General features: G+C 36.1%; 1 protein-coding gene across 1 annotated transcript in view; it reads left to right on the top strand.

Moving 5' to 3' along the window:
- Positions 1 to 6,548: 6,548 nt before the first annotated feature.
- LOC133208127 (cadherin-13-like) overlaps positions 6,549 to 21,733 on the top strand; it is a gene marked incomplete at its 5' end in the record, with an annotated part of 145,811 nt that continues 130,626 nt past the window's right edge. Inside the window, one exon of the mRNA XM_061345779.1 lies at positions 6,549 to 6,693. Within this exon, the coding sequence (XP_061201763.1) occupies positions 6,549 to 6,693 (145 nt within the window). The remainder of the gene's footprint in view (positions 6,694 to 21,733) is intronic.

The raw sequence follows: 21,733 nt of genomic DNA on the forward strand, positions 1-21,733 counted from the left end.
GTTCTCTGCCTTTTTTTCTCAAAAAGAAAGACAAGATTTGTTAGACTTGACAGTTCTATTTAGGAATGATCTCATGGCAGCTGCAGCGTGGAATTACATGTTTGCAGGGACTAGTCAGGATTGCATTAGCTGAGCACAGATGGCTTCTGCCACCAGCAGGTTACCAGATAGCCCCCTGTTAAACAATGGAACAAGTCAGGTTGGTTCTGTATAGTACACCTGAATTTAACTCAGCTTAGACAAGGCCTCCTAGGAAAGGTTATTGGCATTCCTCATCATTCTCTCTGTCCTTACATTATTGTTTTCTATTACGTTGCTCTTGTGGCTTATCTCTCTACTCCTCAATGCCTTTCCTAACTCAAAAAATACCCCCCAAAACCACAGAATAAAGCCCCCAGTTTTGCTGTTCAATGACGTTTAGCTTCAAACAAATTACAGCACAATTGACTACCTTAAACACATTTTATCTTGCTCTTCTACTGGTGTATGGTCTTGTTATGAAACATCAGACCAGTCACTCTGGTTTGTTTTGCTCCTGCTTCCCACTGTAATCTTACTGTATCAGTGTGAGCACATAAATTAAACCTCCCTTTTTTTCCTATGCTAGCAGGGTAAGTAAATACACATTCATACTGTCATGCAGATTTTTTTTGCATATTTAAGCTTAAGTTCTAGGAAATTTTTGAAAAGTTAAGTCATATGAAGTTTACCAATTGAATATTTTTTTCTTGGTACTTGCCCTTGTTATGTTACACTTCACAAACCAGAATATTATGACAATGACCTTATATTCTACTTATATGACTAATGATTAATAGTAAGACCACTATCTTTAAGGCTTGGGTTTTTATAATATCAATTTCCTCCTCCTTTTCACAAAACGTCTGTTAATATGTCTACAAAGCCTTATATCTGATGTGATCAAAGAAGATAAAGTGACTGTTATCTAATGAAGAATTCATCCTTTGTCAATATTCTGGGAGGTAGAAGTCTTGGGGTTTTAATTATTTTTTTTTTGTTCTTGTTTAATTAGTGCACAGAGTTAAGAGGTAATTGTGCTAAGAAAATAGGGACTAGGAAATGATTCTAGGTTTGTAAGATAGGTCAGTACAAACCTTTGTTTTAGTGGGTTCTTTGCTGAAACTTTTCAGTCTTTCACTTTTTTGGAACAATAAAGACAGACAACTAATAAAGACAGACAACTAATAAAGACAGACAACTGTCTTAAAATAAAAGCCAAGACACCGATTCTTCACTTCCAGTTTTCATGGGTATGAAATGTGTAGAAGAATACGATGATACCTAAAATCACTAAGCTAATTCTTTATGCTTTCAAAAGACCATGTATTGAACATTAACTGAAAGGAGATGTTGCATGTCTTTGTACTGCAATGATCCTTTCAGACTGGAACTGCTTAGATTTTACTTGCGAGAGTACTGCAAAACGGCATGTTAATAAAAGGTTACGTGGCTATTGCTGTATAAGAAACCAATAAAATTAGAGTAACAGACTGTATATTTTTAAGGAATCAGAATCTCTTTTTTCTTAAGTGGTTGGGTTAGCAAGATAAAGCCTCCATAAGATGCTCCTAGGAGTACTTAGAATGACTAATTAATCCCTTCTAACTTAGGCTCTAACTCTGAATTTGAGTCTAAATTCTCTTGTTGTAGGTAGTGGTACTACTTTTTTTCTACCATCTAGACAACCAGGACAAGGGGTAATGGGTTAAAACTTAAACAGGGCAAGTTTAGATTGGATATAAGGAGGAAATTCTTTCCTGTGAGGGTGGTGAGGCACTGGAATGGGTTGCCCAGTGGGGTTGTGAATGCTTTGTCCCTGGCAGTATTCAAGACCAGGCTGGGCGAAGCCTTGGGTGTTATGGTTTACTGTGAGGTGTCCCTGCCCGTCGCAGGGGGGGTTGGAACTAGATGATCTTAAGGTCCTTTCCAACCCTAACTATTCTATGATTCTAATTGTACATACCTATTAGAAACTGTGTATCTAGGTTTCATATACCCTCCATCCATTTCTTCATGTGCCATATAAAAATTAATGTTTTACTCATATTCTTAAACCAGGGAAATTTGTCATTAATTTATGTGTGTGTGTTATTGCCTTGAGTTGTTTTAGGTAATTGCATCAACTTTATTAAAACCTTTCACCATAAAGATAATTTATTTTCTACTTTGTATGACCCAGAGATGGCCAAATGTTTTTCTTACCAAAAAATTGCCTGCATGAAAGATTTGTAAGTCTGTAAGCTTTCTTTTCTATAGACCCACACTTAAAAATTGACGATAAACAAACCTAACAAGTATTCTCCATAACAATTCTAATCAAGACAGGAATAAATAAAGCCAGGAGTGGTCTGTACCAATAGGTACCTCAGAATAACTGAGATTGTCACAGGTAGTGGTATAGCAGTCTTTTGTATATGAGGGTGCTCCTCTCAGATATTTGAGCATCTGGTTCCTCTGTCTTGGCTGTGTTTTACATATCTGCTTTTCCTGCCATGGTGCTTTGACCTTAAGGGATTGGAATGCAATGAGATGAAAAGCTCACCGATTGAGATGAAGACAAAACACCCATGCAGGGCTTGACCCCTTCTTGAACGTGGTTTCCCAGAGGCACCACCAGCATCACTGATGGCTCCGTGTCCCCTGCAGTGGTGCTGTGTGGAGCTGGCACTGTGCAGTCCTGGCCTCCCCTCACAGAATTCTGTGAAGAAACATTCTTATCAGTAACAAATTGGAAATTAAAATTAGAAGGCAGTTAACGACTAAAGAACCTGTATTAGACTTTGAAGATAATTAAGTACTAAAAGATATCCCAGATTTACTTATGAAAACTTTAAACTTATAATGTAATTTTTTGTGGGCCATTGGGTGGCTGTCTGAAAAACAGAAATAGACATTTATATGCAGAGAAGGAAGGTGGCTATTCAAAACCATTTCACCAAAAGAAATAATGAAAACAACCACTCTCTGAAGAGAAACCTTTGAAATTACTTAAAGTAATAGTAAGAATGAGACTGGTTATATTTTCCTGTAAATGTTGCTGACTGCAGAGTGGAAGGCAATCACGACTTATATAAAACAAAGCAGAGTGCTTAAAACAGGTTTGCACAGCCTGAATAATTTACTAAACTGGTAATATAATTATATTTGGGGTGCTGACAATGATCCTGGCTTCAGATATGGTAAAAAGGATGGGAAGTCAAGAAGTATCCGTTAAAAAGGGAGAGTATTGAGTAAGTGTTTACTTAGACAAATAGACTAAAATCTGCTCATGCCTGCAGTTTTCAGTTTTATATTCCTTTTCTGTGTTTTATTGGTGTGCTTAATTTGTCAACGTTTCTTAGTTTTACTGGATGCTGTAGCCAAGGTCTGCTTTGCATCCTATCATGGGGACTTGTGAGGTGTAACAGTTCTCATATACGCCTGATTATCCTTTGTTGTTTGTATGCATAATTTTGTCAAAAGTGAAATTGGGATTTAGCCTTGAGTGTTCCTGAAAATATGACTGGATTGATTATGATGAACAGAACTTCATCATTATGAACATAATTCTATAACTTTTAAGTTGGGACATTAAAAGCATAGTCAATCTTCTCAGGTTTTCACACAATAAACAGCTGCAGAGGTCTGCAGATTTTTTTTTTTTTGGTCAGTTCAAATCTGTCTTTATACTTACAACTTATACATATGTTGTTATAATCAGGTAGAAACCCAGATACTTTCTGAATGCTCAGTTGCAATCTCTTGTTATCAAAAGAATGAATGCAGTACCTTTCACACATCAGTCAAGTTTTACATGAAAACTAGATAGACTTTCCTGCCTTTCTTCTTTATTGAAAGACTGAAATCTCACTCCTCTGACAGGCACAATCTAATTTTCCACCTGGTTTTATTTAGAGCCTGTTAAAAGTAATTTTATTTTTTGTGCCAGTATTGTCTTTCACTTGAATGCTTCTTTCCTTTGCATGTGTTGGGTTTTTTTAAACAGCAGTATATTTTTGTTGTTTTTCTTTGTTGTTTCTTTGCTTTGTTGTTTTTTCTGTTTTGTGAGCAGTGGGACTTTATGGATTTTTTTTGTAGGATTTTTTTGTTTATTTTTTATTGTACAAGATAAGATCTAAGGCAGCTTCTTTTACAAACTGGTCATGTAAGGATAGATGGTCATAACTTTGGTGCTGCAGGCCTTTGTTTTGAAAATACAGTAGAACAGTAGTTTTAAATGCAGCTGCTGACTTAAGCCGTAATGTCTGGAAATTATTCCGCAGAGATTAGTCCTTTGTCATCTTAATAAAATGAAACAGAGATCATGTATCTGTTCCTATGGGCCTGTCATAGGAATAAAGACTGATTTGAACAAATTGACCAAAAAATAATTGTGATTTTTTTTTTTTTTTGGCCATTGGTCTCAGACACAGTGGTCTTGATAATAATAGATGAAAGTAGACGAAGAGCAAATTGTCTTGAATGTGAAAATGAATTTGCTGGAATTTCACAGAAAAATACTACTATTCTTGTGTTTCGCAAAGCAATTAACATATTTTTGACCAGTGTCGACTGATAAAGTGTTTCGCTCTAGACCTGTTAGCTCAGGAAAAGTGTGGACCTATTAGAGTGGTCCAGATGAGGAACACAAAAATGCTCAGAGGGCTGGAGCCCCCGTCTTATTGGAGAAGAAATGAGAGAGTTGGACTTACTTAGCCTGGAGAAAAGAAGGCTCCAGGGAGACATCCCCATGCCCCATCCCTGGGAACACTCAAGGCCGGTCTGGGTGGGTCACTGAGCAATCTGATCTAGTTAAAGATGCCCTTGGTCACTGCAGAGGGGCTGGAACTAGATGACCTTTAAAGTTCTCTTCCAACCCAAGAATTCTATGATTCTTTTTATTATCAGTTTCCAACTGTATCTAAAACTATCTAGATTTAATATAGCTGAGTAATAAGACTGCACTTTCTTTCTTATTCCACATCACATCATATGCAATCCAAAGATTACTACATTGACTTTAGAGTACAGTGTTGAACAAGCCCTGGATATTGAAGGGGCATGTACCCCTAAATCTTCAGCTGTGCCAGTGCCACATGAATCAGTTGACTTCACACCAGAGTTTGCTTTTAAGCTGTTAAACTATATATCTAGTAAACAATAAGGCTTGCAAAAGGCTTGCAAGAACAGTTGTTCAAGAAGTGAGGATAAGCAGTGAGCAGAGGTTAGAATGGACTGTGACAGTATTTACAAACAATCAATATGAGCAGAGCAGATAGTGTACTCTTAACAAATACTCCTACTCGCACCCAGCACATTGAATTATAAAAGTGGAATGTATTTATAAGCATAACAAAATACAAGCAGATGTGATAATAAGCTATCCATTTTAATAAGGGATTAGAATTCTGACCTAATTCTTTCCCAGTAGGTTTTATCACTAACTTATAAATAACTTACAGGTATAAGACATGGCAATGAAGAATAAATTAACAGAATAAACAAAATGCTAAGAGACTTCCAACCCCTGCTGCTGCCACTTTTCTCAGGGAAAGACTGGAAGAGAGTGATATTAGCGTTTGCTCTCAGGTTCATTTTCTGTCTGGCTTAACTCCATTAAAGACTTGAGTCTGGGGACGCGTAGGGTAGGTGAATATGAGAGCTGTGTCTGTGATCTGTTTATTGCTGTGTTTTACTGATTTGCTTTACTGCAGGTACAGCATGCACTTACAATCTCATTTGGCCTTTGCTGTTACCTAAGAAGTTTTGGCATGCTTTGCCCTAACAGCAGATTAAGTTTTGGTAGCTCACTGTGATTTTACATTGCAAGCAGATTGGAAAGTTGAGATATACAGTATGATCTTTCTTGCCAGTTTTTATTAGTAAAGGAAGTACAAAGAAATCTTAAGGTGCCTATATTAGCTTTACAAGTGCTTTCGTTCATTGGGATGTGAGTGTGCATATGTGTATATGTATCTGTTTAGATAAGACCGTGTTTGTTGTTTCCATATCTTCTTAGAAAATCTGGAGAACTGCCAAAGTTACCTAACATAATACTTCATAGCGTTATCACTGAGCAAATGTATTTAATATGTCTAATGTGTTCTAGCCTTCCAACAACAAAAAAATGCTTTTAGCTGAGCATTAGGTGATGTGTCAGTTACACCGTGATAGTTCTATATGTGCCCACTCTAAATGTGCTTGAAAAGGGTAAAAAAAAAAAAAAAAACAGAAGCAAAACCCAAAACACGCAAATGTTCACATGATTAGTTTTCAATTTATAGGGAGGTCTTTTTCCTCTTACACTTTAGTAAACTTTTTCTTCAGGGAATGTGGCATTTTCAAGTTGCCACGGGGTATCTTTATTTGAATGTACATCTTTCTCTTTTGCTTAGGTTGAAAATCTGCTCTGAGCTTAGTCCAAAAGAATGGGCTGTGAGTGATATCCTGGGCAGGGTTTGGTTACAGCACCTATTATTTTTTTACTTAGTCTTTGCTCACTGTGATAGTGAACTAATGAATTTTCTCCTTTCCTTTTGTTCATACAGCTTGAAGTTGAGATCACTGATGTAAATGGGAAAATCATTGATGGTCCAGTCCGCCTAGAAGTTTTAGTTATTGATCAAAATGATAACAAGCCATTGTTTAAAGATGGACCCTATGTTGGCCATGTCATGGAGGGATCCCCTACAGGTAAGTCCATGCCAATCATATCTCTACAAATAATGCCTGAACAAATTCTGTATTGATAAATGCACTCTTTTCATATTGTACAACTTTTCTTGCTGATTTTGTGTCTCACTGAATCCTTCCCCCATATAAAGAGGTGGGAGCAGCCCTTTAGGACAGCAAATAATGATTTTTGAAAAACAGTAAATTCTCTGCAGTAAAAAAAGGAAGGTGGGTTAAAAAAAAAAAAAAGTAAAGTAACACAGTTTGGAATGAAAGCTTCAATTTAGGTTTACACTTTTTTATTCACTTCTGCAATCAAGGAAGACAACCCCTGGGATATGATTAAGATTCAGACCAAATAGTATGTACAGTTTCTGTTCAGAGTGAGAATTCCAGCTTTATAAGGTTAGCTTCTGGAAGAGTAACTTTGTGTATGTAGCATAAGGCTAGGCATAAATGGAGAGCACATCATGGATATGCAAATATTGTAGGGAAAATTGAAATACTGAACAATGTTACTTGTGTACATGCAGATACAACAGTTGCAACAAAATAAAAACACACTTTGGGAATTAATAGTGAAAATGTTCTGATTAAATTCATTCTTGATTTTGTCTGATGATGAAATTCTGTAAGTATAAAGTATTGTTCCAAATTTCAGTTTGGGTACGACCAGCTAAACTCTTCCTGCAGATGAAGGCTGAATTAGTTTTCTTCAGCTGTTCTCCTCAGCTGCTGTGCAATTTTGCTGTGAGTTATTAAACAACTATTGCATTCCATTGAACTGGTACCTTCACTGCATTCGTAAAAGATAATTGTATTATGCTATGGAGTTAATGTGGGTCTTGGTGAAAGAAATCGAAACCAATAGAAGCTCCTGTTAATATCAGTGGAGTGACAGTGATCTAATAGAGATCAGAGTTCTGGGTTATATATTTGTAACATATACATCACTGAACACAAGGCCCTATCTTCCTTAAACAGTTGACGCTGTGAGTGTTGACATAAAGTTTTGGTTGTATGGGCATTCTGGAATATTTTGAAATGAAAATGGAATCAAAGTATATTATGTTTTTACGAATATTTAATATTCATAGAAGCTTAATGTGGTGACATGTTCTTTGTTTACTCTGAACAAGGATAGACATTACCTTTCACTTCTTTGTATTATATATTCATAGGACTAGATGCTATTCTTTGTCATTACTTTATTATTTATGTAGTTTCTAGAAATCACGTAACCTTTTTAGTGAGTTTTGCATTTTCACATATAGTTGCCATTGTTTGTTTGAAAAGCTGTAGGTAGGAAATGCATTATGTGCTGCTCCTTCATCAGGTTCAAAACAGTTTTCAGGTAAATGTTCATTTACTGTACTTGTGAGAAGCATGTAATGAACCAATTGACAGACTTTTAATTCAAACAAAAAATGTATTTTGTGAGTAAGGCTGCAAGTGGAACACTCTTTTCTGTTGTAGGTCTCTAGTGCATTCTTAATTTATTTCAGGTATCAATCCCTTATTCACAATTCAAAACAAACTTCTTAGATTGTCCCACTTCCCATTTCCCCTGTAACAAGAGTTCCATCATTAACTGAGACCATATTGCTAAACAAAATGTCAGAGATTCCTTTGCACAGTTAATAGTATGTAGCAGAACGTGACTATCTAATCAGATCGCGGGTCCTACTTTATCATTTGAACTAGAGCAGCATCTTGTCATGATCACTTAGATACACATTCCTAAACCACTGAGTAGGATGGTGTAGCTTAGATTGACAGCCCCTAAATCCAGTATTTTTGTAAAAGAAGTGGTGTCAAACAACTCAAACACTGCAGTGTTTGAGCTTCACCCAGCTGGTAGTATATGAACTCTGTGTGTGAACTATGAGCCCTTGACAAGTCTTTCAGTGGTCTCATCTCTCTCCATCAAAACAAAAGTTTACACTGCTTATACACCACATGCCTTTCCCAAACAATATTTAGTCTAATGCTTAGCTTTCACTGTTAATTACAGATTAGGGGACAATATTTAACCATTATCTGTTATATGTTTTTTCTTTACTTAAACACTACACTGTTTCTTTTCTCTGCCAGTTGTTTTTGTTGGATTTTTTTTGTTTGTTTTAAGCTGTCAGTTCTTTATATTTGTTCATCTATAAACTATCCTTGCTTTTCCTTTTTTTTTTTTTTTCACTTCTTTTGTTCAAGTTTATGCTTCTGATTTAAGAGAAATGTTTCTCAGTCCAACTTCCAGTGAATTCTTCTGTAATTGTTTTCATCCATTTTCTTTTGGTGTACTTCGGTATTTATCCATGTCACATTTGGCATTTTGATTGTATTGCTTGTTAGTCAAAGTTTGATTTTTTTTTTCAACTTTATCTTTTCTTATCGTCTCCCTTTTTCCCCCAGGCATTCATCACATCAAACTCTATAACCTCATTTTCCTGGTGTCATGAGCACCACTACCTGCAAAATTATTTTGTACAAAAGCAAACCTGTAGAATCAGTGTTAGCTAGAATCTGTCACAGTTCTCTATGCAGAAGGCATTCAGTCAACCAAGGCTTCATGTCGTTTACAGCTGTTTTCCATAGTTCTTCAAATTTTATGGCATATGTCTTAAAATTATTCATCAGGTTCTGCTGTCTTGCTGCTCCCAATCAATAGTTGCACTGCACAGCTTGACAGAAATCTTTATGTGTGTGTGCGTTTGCATGTATGATTCCTGATTCCTTCTTTTTGTGTTAAAATTGTTGTGTTGCTTTTTTGAAGTTCCAAAAGATCGGCTTTGCATACATAACCTCATTTCTTATCACAGCCACCTTCATCTTCATTGAAGTTTTGAGTCAAACCCATTCTCTGAAAGAGTCTTCTGGTGAAAAAATAAAAAATGCTCATATGGGTATCTTGGATTTGTCTTCATGATCACTGGTCAAAATGTAAATGTCCATGTTTTCCTATAATTCAGTGATGACAGATGTATAATTACGTAGAGAAAGATATAAATATACTGGACTGTGAAACCTGCCTGAAGGATTCTGAGGCCTTGTAGAAGGGCTTAGATGATGCTGTTACCTTTCTTTATTGCTGGCTTCCGGTGTTTTCCTGTGAGGCCTTAATTTCGGTAGTCACAAACCCAATGGAATTTTCTAGTGACAGTCCACCTATTTATTGACTCTAAAATTGCACCTACTCATTGTCTGCTATTCATGAGAAGTACCAGAAATTTACTAAGAAATAAAATTTGGAGAAAGTTAGCATCACAAATTCAAATACATAAACCTTAATTTTAATATTAAAGTGAGTGTTTGTGTTGAAATTCATTGGTGTTGCTGTAAAACACACATTTCAGCTTTTTATTTTCTTCTAAAATGACTTTTTTTCCTCAGTGATTGGAAGGTTTAGCTCCTTGGTTAGGGACAGACAGAGAAGTTGAAGGGAAATGCTGGGCCAAGCCCCTTGTAAGAACCCTCCTTTCTCTGCCTTTGGAGATAAGTACAACTAGAAGAAAACAAAAAGATCCCAAGGAAATAGTGTGTAATTGTTGTATTTATTTAACCTTAAAAATAATAAAGAATTGTTTGTGCATAGTCCCAGTGAGGATGTATTTTGGTGGTGTTTTAATACATTTTCTCTATTACTAAGGCCATTCACTTTTTTTAGTGGGACTTTTGAACTTGGAATGAATACCACTGCTTTTTTGGACATGCTCAATTTGTGCATTTTACTAGAGAGGCAAGAACCTGGGCATAATTACTGAGAAGATAAATCTGTATTTGCGTTACATGAATAAACATTCATCTGCATTTCAAGCCCAGGCTCGCCACAGCTTCTAATTAATGATAAAAATATGTAATATAATAACGTATTTCTTTCCTGATATATCTTTCCTGAAGAAATTTCATGACAAAGTTAATCGCTTTTTTCATGGAAAATTGTCATATTCCTGGAAATAGCCTAGAATCAAATTCTAACAAAAGCACACTTAAATGTATACTTAAAGTATATACTTAAAGTGACCGTAGATGTTTCCAGATTTAGGAGGTGTTTTCCCGGACAAACTGCAAAACTTGAAGATATTTATTAAATAAAAAATAAAGGGGGTGGGGGAGGGGAAGCAGCGGAAAGGTAAAAAAAAGAAGTAGAGAAATATTTTGAATTTATGGAATTAATTTCTTTCATCATTTCTTTGTGAGACTGAAGTCAGCATATATAGACCAGCAAAATAACATCTGAGCCTTATTCAGTGACACCCATGCAATTTTTCCACTGACTGTAATGGGTTTTATGTTAACTGTACTGCTGATTTCTCACAGTTTTGTTTTCTAGGTTATGACCCAGTTTATTTCCTATAGATCTTGGATGTATCCAGCTGCCAGATCTATGGTTTAGGATGTGTCCTGCTGCAGACTTACCTCAGTACGTTAGTGAGGGTGACTCTAATCTTACAGATTACATAGGCAGGCAGAAACATTTGGATGTCTCACTCTTTAAAGGCTGGCGAATGAAGGCTGGTTAAATGAACTTGGAAGCCCTCTCATTTCACTTGCTGGAGGTGTTTAACAGAAATTATTTTAAACACATTTGACACTATGTGACTTGTAACAATATGCTGCAAGCCCAGTGGGTTAAAATCTTAACTGCAGTGGTTGAGAAAATTGTTTGAGAATTGCATTTTAGAGAGTAATAACTTGTTTTCCATGATGTACAATAGCCTGAACCCATTGTGATCCAGGCAAGGAGCCCCAAACCAAGACTGATAGATGTTTATAAAACAATTACTAGAAATAAAGGAACATTTGAAGACAGAGAGGAAACAGAAGGAATTAGGATGAATAAGCTAAAGACTTGTTCAGCATCATAAAATTATAATTTGTAAAAATGGATAAAGCATGATGAAGGGTCTGAAACACTAATTATTGATTGCCATGCATTGCACATGGCTGAGATTTGGGTAAATGAAAGCTTATTCTAAAGATAATGCCTTCTTATCAAGCACAGCAAGCCAGGATGTATTTTGTTTGTTTGTTTGGTTGGTTGGTTGTTTTTTTGGGGTGGGAGGCATTGGTGTTTTTTGTTTCATTCTTTATATGCTTAACCTTTTGCAACAGCAAAAAAAGATTAGTATTTAAATTAATATAAATGAGACTGGATGTGATAGATGAGAAAAATAGTAGGAAAGGTAAACTGCAAGTAGGCTGCCTTAGAAAAATGGCAAGGATAGATAAGGTATTTCTGATATGCATTTGTCATCTCTAACACATTTCAGATCCTATGGTAATATTTTCTGGGCTCTGCTGGGTTTTTTTTTCCTTGTAATTCCTGCTGGTTTATGGAAAAAGAAGCTGTAAGATTAATAAAATTGTGTTGAATTTGGTGAGTTTTCCAAGCCTTAATGAGGCTGTGGCCTAGGAAGCCTCTGAGATAAAGGAAGTAAAATAATACAGAAAAGTCTGTCTTTGGAAAAAAAAAGAAAAAAGGCTTTTTCACAAACCTCTTCTTTAGTCCTTCACTGTTGGAGATGGAATGCTGGGCTCTGTGTACCGCTCAGCCTAGCAGTTTTTAATTTCTGTGCACAAATATGTGTAGTTTTGTACGAACTTTAAAAATTGTCAGTAACAAAGTTTCAGCAATGTTGTGATTGATCATCTTCATTTCAGCAAAAAATGTACTCTCTGCCTTGAAGGTTTTGTAATCCAGCCTGTAAATGTAAACTAGGTATGAACTAGAGAGAAACATCTGTAACGTCAATATTTCATTTCTCAAAACAGAAGCCAGTTGGCTAATTATGCACAGCTGCTTAATATATCTCAGTAGGAATTTCTTCTCAAATCTCTGTGGGATAAAATGTAGCTGTATAAGAATATGGTATAGTGTGTGTGTCTGTAGTATGCATATTTTCATACATATATATGTATATATACACAAGATATGTACAGAGAGATGAACATATACAGACACACAAATACTTATCTTTTAGTAGGACCTAGGGATCCTGGGATGTTCTAGTTGCATTATATGCATGATGAAAAGATACATATTTATTAATAGTGTATTGTATTATGGCAGAGAAAGATGTACATCTAGTTTAATCTGCCCATGTTTTTCCAAAGTTGAGAGAAACAACCCATTAAAGTATCATCCAGTAATTACCAGGTGTCCAGCCATGCAAGTGCAGTTAAACCAGCACATTTTGAGGAAATTAAAATAATCTCATGTGTAGCAATTAGCAGTTCACTCAAATTGAGTATGTGATCTGACTGGAAGCAGGAGTCTGCAAGTCACTCCAGGGTTCAATTATTCTTGATTTTCAGCAGAAGCAGGCTAGACTCAGGCTCCAGATCGGTTTAGGTGCACAGGTCAGAATTAGAGGCCTGTTTGGGAGGGCTAGAAATGATGAGCCACTCTCTTCTTCAGCCCCATACAGAAAATTCCCTTTGATTTTGTTCTTTCTACTGCTCAGCTGATTTGTTTGCTCACTGTCTCTCCTGCTGAAATGAGGTTTCATCTGCTTTTTTGTAGTTACATGCAATGATATACCAAAAATTAGTCTGAAGGCCAGATCAGCATTAATGCCTAATGCCAAAGGCTATAAAAGCATCATGGTGTCTTTACCCCGGACATTTCATCTAGTATTCACATTCCACACACAAAACAGTGGAAGCAATGATGGTTAGCTTATTCGGTTCTTTTTACATTATAGCCCAGGTTCATTAGATAAAAATAAGCATCTTTCTTAATTAAAGAACAAATGAATTTTCTAAAAAATGCTGCAGTCCTTGTTCGGTACTGAAAACCAAGGTCTGTAAAAACAAGGTTGTGTGCAGTTCTTTACCAAAGGAAATTTGTGCCTTAATAAATTTACCAGGGGATTTTATATCTGTTTTATGTATGTACTCTGTCCTCTTAGAAAACAGAAGGGTGATCTTTAAAGGTAGAAGTAATCTGGACACATGAGACAACCTCATCTATACAATCAATAAATTGAAAAGTACTGTAGCGCCAGGAAAATGTTGTTTGGAGAAAAATGCATCAGTGTGAGGCGTCCTGCAGAATGCTACTGCAGCTCACTTGATAGGTTTTGTTAGTGGAATAAAACCTCAGTTTGTGTTGATATACTTGTAAATCCCCATTCCTGGATATTGTCTTCCCATCACGCATTTGCAGGCCAGAAGCCTTGAAGGTTATATGGCCAGTTGTGCTTTAAGTCAGTAGATTGCCAGCATCAGCACCACTATATTTCATCCATAAAAACCTTATCACTGCAGTATGGCGGGATTATTTATTTCCTTGCAAGTTAGTCTGATTATTTTTCCCAATATTATTTGAAGGATATTATCTGATAAATAGTGTCTTTAAAAAGAGACAGAAAAGAAGTGTTGTTTTAAAACTGTGGGTTCATGTTTTTCTTTGCCTTTTTCTCCCATTTCTCTCTTTATTTCATGCCCTCACATCCTTTCTTTTCCCATCATTAAATACAGTGCTTTGAGTTTAAATTGCAGTCTGTAGTCCCATGAAGTCAAAGGATAGTTGTACATAACATTTGGAAAACTGAAAGCAATGACAGTAGGAAAGGAAACCTTAGTGAGAATGACTGAACAGTAAAAAGGAAATGGAAGAAATAATGATAGGTAATCTATTTTTTATAGTACAAAGTTTTTTTCTTGATAGAAATATTCAAAATAACTCACTTGTCTTGGGTATGCAAAAATTCTAGAAAATGTAGCTTCTTGATCTCTTTATTTAGATACATCTTTTAAGTACAGAAAATGTCCACCTTTTCATGCAGCTATTATTTACACACATAGTTGCACTAAGTGCAAGCATATTTCTGAGTAGCAGCTCTCCATGGCTGTCCACCAAAACTAGTTCAGGAATTACATTTATTTTTGGAAATCAAGTCCTGTTAGGAAGCACCTCTAACGTGCTTGAAGGTTTTCAAGTGAGTAAGAAAGGTTTTAAAAATGGCACTTTTTTGGTACCTCAGGAATACTCTGGTTTAGTTAAAAAGCTTATTATTGGGTTTCTTGGGGGGGGGGGGGAAGTTGCTGTCAGCTGGTATATAAGATATACAAAGAATGCCTGACTGAGTTAGAATCACACATAAGAAATGAGATTGGTTTTAGGTGAAATCTCACAGTTCTCATCCATCTTCTGCTGGTGTGTTTTGGAAACTGCCATTAGAAATGTCTTTTAAATAGGAATCTGAGAAAATATTAAGAGAGATGTATTCAAGAAGGTAATTTTTCACGTTACAAATGTAGCTCATCACATGTCTTAAGCATACGGAAGTAAAATGTGGTTATAATTATTGTAGTTATCATCAAAAGGATATCCTACAATTTTTATGTGGTTCTAATACTATTTCATAAAATTCTAAACCTATAAGGGGAAACCAACCAAACAAAAAAAGTAGCAACAAAACCCCCTATAATGATCACTTATCTGTCAATCACTTTAATTTAAATTCCCTTTGCTCATTTAAAAAGCATTGTAATTTCTCCAAGGTTTAAAATATGATGACCACTGTGTCACAGAATGACACAAAGGGTTATTCTGAAGGTGTCTCATGATGGAAAAGCTTAATTATATTCACCTGAAATAGCTGAGAAGCAACTGGATAAGAGGGCCACATTCTAGTTCTGAATGCATTCACTGGGGTATTAAAAATGTTTTTCAGGAACACTTAGTCTTATAAAGGTGGAAAACCATGCAGAAAATAGTGTGCTGGAATTTAGAAACCACATCTAGCAACTGCTACTGTGAAGGTGATTTTATTGAACATCTAATGTATACAGTAAGCAGATGCCAGAAATAACACATTTGAAGCCACTGTACGTATGTATTTGTTTTCTAACTATAAATGGCTGGGATAACAAACAATGAAGGTCTATTTGAAAAATATTTTAAGAGTTTGAAATTTGGCTCTGTTTTTCAGTCACTGTTTAAAGCAAAATTTCCCTTGAAGAAAATTACATCAATGAGTATAAATTAATTCCTCTTAAAGTAATTTTAAAGAATTTGTAAGAAAAATTCAAACAGTTTTCAGTGGTTGCCTTTTAACACTATGAGTTGTTTTTTCTGATTTTCTCTTTCTAAAAGATATGGAGAAATTCACCTGGTCTTTCAAAATGTTTCAGTAGTAACAGAAGTGCAACAGAACCATGAATTTTGGTATCAAATTATCTGTAATAAATGATCTTCACACTTTTTTTCTAGGGGTTTTTATTTTGATTCTTATTACCTCTATGTCTCTACAACACTGTAGGTCAAGTCACAGTGTAAGAAAAGCAAGAGCTGGGGAACGGTTGATGTAGTCTTCAAATGTATTAACTTACCTGAGAGCGCTGTGATACAACTGTTCCTCCCTTAAGTATTCCAGCTCCTCTTTTGGGTGATCTGCTGCCACGCTTGTATTTGAATCTGATTCCAGAATTGTTGATTCCTTCCCTAATTATTGACCAAAAGTATAAGAGCCCTTATTATCTGGAACTGTGTATCGCATCATATTAAGCAAGTCAAAGACAGCGCATGATACACACTGATGTATGACTGCCAGTAAAATATTCCCTCACATCTCAATTTTTCAGCTAACTGGCCATATCAGTACACCAAGGTTCAGCACCTACTTTCAGAAATAGGTATCATCAGCTCCTTTTTACTTCGTAACACTAGGTCAACTTCCAAACTGTTTTCAGCAGTGATTGTTTGTAGCTAATAAGGGTAAAAAAACCCAATCAAAACAACATGACTGATAATCTCAGTTTTGACTAATGAAATATTTGGAGTATAGTTATTTCGTTATCAATCACTGACGTTCATGGCTGTTTATCTAGTAAAGCCTTTATCATCGTCATGATCTTAATCTAGTATCAGTACAAATGAATTGCCTGCCTGCTTCTTAGGCAAATAACTGACAACAAAAAATGGGGAGCTAGGATTTTATGTATTCAGGCAGGAACAAGAATACTCTTCATTTACTTGCAGTGCATGCATTCTCCATGGAGAAAATGGGAATACTGCCATTCAGGGACAACATGATTTCTGGCTGGCTGTGGACAGGGATATTATAAGCATCTCAGTTCTCACAACGTTAGTATATGTACCTCTGACTTTCATATACTGCAGCATCAGGGACTTGGGACTAAAACTTATGTAGATCCAGTTTGGAAAGAATTCCTTTGACTATATTTTAGAAGTAGCTGTGCTGTCCTTGTCTCCCAGCAACTTAGACAAAAATAAATGGCAAAGACTTTCTTCATGGTTTTCCAGAAAAGTGAAAAATTAAGGGATATTGCAGTTTTCAGATGGAAACTATATGACTTTATTTTCAGGTTTTAAGTCTTTTACAACAAATTGACACTATGAAGGCAAAATATTTTTTTATTCAAAACTAAATATAATTTGGTTAAAATATTTTAGCTGATTTTTCCACAATCCTTACTTATTGTATTTACAAAGTACTTGTATTTTAAAAATGGACAGTATGATGTTTATGCTAAGAATTATCATGTTGGTGAAGGTAATGTGTGTGTTCTTTTGGACAGCTCTGTCTCAGCTTCAGTTTCCTCTGTGGAGCATCTCAGAGGAAAGCAGAATATGATGATTACTTTAAAAGAAAGTAGTACATTCTAGTTCTAATGTCTTTTCATTTTAAACATCAAAAACATTGTTATGAACCTTGTCAGGGAAATGTATTTTTGACGTGGTTTTGAAATTGAGAGACACTCCTTAGGACAAAGCTATTTTAATTGATGAAATAATTTGTGGTACACTGAAGCTTGTCCATGGGGTCATATATACATTATGTATTGTCTTCCAGCCTACCTCAGGGTGTAATTTTACTAAGTACCCAGGCAAACAGTGTTTCTTGGCCTTACTGCTTTAGGCTTTACAAGGTCAGATTACACTTGATCTTGAAGAGAGAGGTGAGATATTTGTTCTTTACAGATTGGGGGTCCCCCAAAAAAACCCTAAACCAAACCAAAAAACACACACCCCCAAAAAGGCAACTCTTCAAATTCAATTTCTCAAAACTTTTTCCTTTTCTCAGATGAAGGTATGTTGATTTGTAGCTCCGAGCTGTAGTTGCTCATCTGTAGTGACATACAGCTCTGTTGTGCTTTGAAAATATTGCATGTCTCAGTATGTTTTTACAATCTGAATTCCATGTTGCTTGATTAAGTGCTTGAACAATCTTTTGTTTTTACCATTGCCAATTATAAATGCAATATCTTTCTTTAAAGGAGATTTTGATTTTTTAAGATGTCATTATTTTAAAATATTTCATCTGTTATTCCTTGCCATCAACGCTGTGCTCCTGCAGTGTATCTGGGAAGTTTGGGGGAGGCACCTGAAACACTCTGGTTAAAGGGTGTTTTAATGAAAGATCTCTTTGTGGTTTCCTGTTAAATGGCAGTTCCTTGTGTCAGCTAAGATTGGCATATTGTGAAATCAATGGGTGTGGGAATGTCAATGCAGGCTTGTCATTACTAAAAACCGATGTGCTACAAATCCAAGCCTTTGGAAGCAAAATTTGAAACTGTTGTTATTTAACATAGCAAAAAAGGAGAAAAAAAAAATCATTCTTGCTGCATCACCACACCTTTAATTCAGAATATGGAGATAATATAGGTCTGGTTCTGCTGATAGAATGTACACTAATTTCAGAAGGGCATCATCATCTCAGCTGGATTCTGTCCACCACTTTTCTTTCAAAATTTAATTCACTACCTTAATTTTCTTTTTTGTTATGTTGCATGAACCATTAATTAATGTCAGTGATTCTGCAGTTTGAATTCTTTAGCACCTGCAGCACCTTTGCTGGGAACCTTCACAGCAAAGTACTGCTACCCAAAGCACTCTAGTAAACTCTCTGATTCAGCACCTAGGTAGCATTTTTCACTCTTCAAAAAGTTCTCCTCTGGGGCACAGCACCAATTATAAAAATGCAATCACAGCAGTTGCATGATATTAAAATAAAACTTATGCAGTAGCATATAATAGCAAATCAAACTATTAAACAATATGGTGTTCCTTTCTATATGCAAGAATAGGTTGTTACTCCCACAGGCTATGTTAAGTGCCACAGTCAGAAGAATTGTAAACGTTTGCAGGATTGGGCTGGTTTTGAGCAAGCCCTGGAATTAAGCCAGAGTGAATGTAAGATGAGTAAGCATCCTGCTGGTCTGTTTTAATTGAACTTGCTTTGGATTCTTTCACCAAGAGATATCGGTTCATTGTTTTAAAACAGAAAGCTGGTATCTTGGAATCCAGGATCTACATTACACTCAGATATAATAATGGTAGTACCAGCAGCAACTAAGTGGTTTAAAGCTTTCGTCTCACAAATTCTGCAATTGTTATATGAATTAGTATTAGAACTACTCAGACAAATCCTATGAGAAATGAAGCTCATACCCTGAAGCCACTGAGAGTTTCTGGTCATTAAACAGTGGCCAAAAGTTGAATGGGTAGTTATATAAACCAAAAGAAAGTAAATAACACCCAAAGAATTATGTTAAAGGAGGTGAACTGACATACTAAAATGTCTATGGTGTAGGTATGAGTAAATGGGTTTTTCACTGCCGATTATCACTTCTGTATAGTAGCAACTTTTACAATGTTGGCAAAACAAATGTTAGTTTAGAGAGGAAAGTTTATGACAGATTTAACAAAGATGTTATGGGCACTGCTGTTGTTATGTCAGCTTTTTGTGCAGACGGGTCAAGTGGTCCTAATAGCTGGTTGGGCACAATTTGTCTTAGGAGTTCAGTTCCCAGCTGCAGCAGGGAAGGGCCATTGCTATGGAAAACCAAAGCCAATAGAGGCATGTCAGCATTTATTAGCAGACAGTGTAATGGGTCATGAAATTGCATACATTATGGTTTGGGCACACTTGCAAGCATCGTTTTGCACACTTTCAATTTAAACAGTTTTGCCTTCTTGATTTTAGGCTGGATTCTATCATAGTTTCTGTTAGCAAAAACCTACTCAAAATAAGTATGTGACAAAAAGATAGACATGTCTCTTGGGTTTGTTGTCATCTTGCTTATTTGGCAGTTTAATTTTGGGACGTTACACATTCAGGAGTCTTGGTATATACTGGAGGCTTACTAAATGAGAACTAAGGAAATGAAAATTTCTACATATTTTCTTAGCCATGGGAAAAAGTTAAAGGCATTTACGTTTACTAATTCAGATAATAATTTATCTGCCCTTTGGACTCTTATTTTCTTATTGTTGCAGCTGTACCCAAGAAGGTTGAAATTTTCAGCTTCAGGCTTCGTTGCTATTGAATAAAGTTTTAACTAATTTCTCTTTTTTTTAATCTTTTTTTCTTTTTCTTTTATTTTTTTTATAAATCTGAAGAATCCTTTTAGTAGCAAGCAAGCAAGAAAGCAAATGTTTCCATTTTCCCCTTTCCTTGGTTTCCAGATTACAATTTGTCTCTCAGTTTCTTCACGGGCAGTTACTCACAACCAGAAAGTGTAGGTAAAGGACATCAAAAATTCAGAATATTTTCCTCAGTCACTGTCTCTATTAAACCAGGGGTTGAAGTGTGATTAGCATTCAGTTGAGTCCCCTGTGAACAGATAAGCCCATGCAATGCTCAGAGAAGCCCCTGCACAGAAGTAGAGATGCTGATTGTACCACCTCTTGTTGTGTCCTAAAATACGGGAACCATTTGCCAAGGAACCTTTGTTTTGTATGGTTTACAGCTGAATGTAGATATCTCTTTCTTAAATGAAATGAAATCAGATTTCCTGGTAAAGGCAAGGATTATTATCCCAAACCTTTTCCAGAGAGGGATGCTGTACTGCACTGACTGTGGCAGGGAGTTTGTTCCTTCCCACCCTGGCTCTGTGTTAAATATACTGTTGCATATAAAGTGTCATGATGTTTTCTCATCACTGGTACTTGTATTACACTGTGTTACTTTGGCCTATCCTGAGTGTTTTAAACAATGTGTGGTAGAGGAAAATATGTCTTCCTTATGTGTTTCAGCATTTTCATAAGCAAGTCTGTTAGGATGGGTAGTGGTAAAGCTGCTTAAACACTACTAAACTTACTTGGACTGCAGCACTTAAGAAGTGGAAAACATAAGAAAAAAAAAAGCAGTAATTGAGAGAAACCAAATGAAGTAAAGGTTTCTTTGTCACTGTAGCTGATTTCAGTACTTAAATGATGTTTCCTCTTTTAAATCTGTGATACCTTAGCTGTAGGCTAGTCCCTGACATGGTCCAGGAATTACAGCCTGTTGAATGCTAAGTAGATGGTGTGGACCAATACTAATGAGGGTCTGTAGAATAGTAGCCTTATTACTGCTAGCCAAATGGGAAAAAGAAGGATATTTCATGATTTGTTACTCTGCCTAGGGATACCAAATTTACATATGGCCTAAAACTGCTGATCAGAGCTAATATCCATGATCATTATAGCTTGAAGAAAGGTTTAATATTCAGGATTTTCTGAAGTTTTTCTAAACAAAAATAGGCTGCATGAAAGTGGGATGTTGGCAAGACATCAGTGTTGATGCTGCCAAGAATTTTAATGGCTTGATATTAAGACGGGAGGACTTCCTCTGCAGTAAAACTTTGTAGTTGTGTTTGCAGATATTTGCTCAGTTTGTTTTAATTCTCCACTAAAGCACACTTTTATCCCAGACATATCCAACAGATCTTCTGAGTACAAGAGATACGGGGACGTGGCTGCTTGATAGAGTCTTGGTAGTAGATAGACATGGTGGCTGTGACTGCCATTGGATGTCCTTAATGTCTCCTTAACAGTTTTCTGGCAGGATACATCCATCAGTTTGCAGTTGACACTGTCATCATTTTCATTAGTGCATGGGAGAAAGGGGAACAAAGCTTTTCGGGGGTGAGGAATCCTTATGTTTCATGGCCTTTGTTTTAGACATGTGCAACTTCATTACCCGCTTGTGTGTTTCATTCTTTATTATCCTGGGCCAATGACAGCTGTAAGATAAAGGTAATGTTCCAGCGAGAATTGTGCTTGGTTTCCAGCTCTGCATGCCATGTCAGCCAAATTCTGATTTGGAAT

The sequence above is a fragment of the Neopsephotus bourkii genome, unplaced genomic scaffold (assembly GCF_033783945.1).
Source record: "Neopsephotus bourkii isolate Nb327-2 ecotype Australia unplaced genomic scaffold, CSIRO-AGI_Nbou_v1 NB_242, whole genome shotgun sequence".
Taxonomy (NCBI): Eukaryota; Metazoa; Chordata; class Aves; order Psittaciformes; family Psittacidae; genus Neopsephotus; species Neopsephotus bourkii.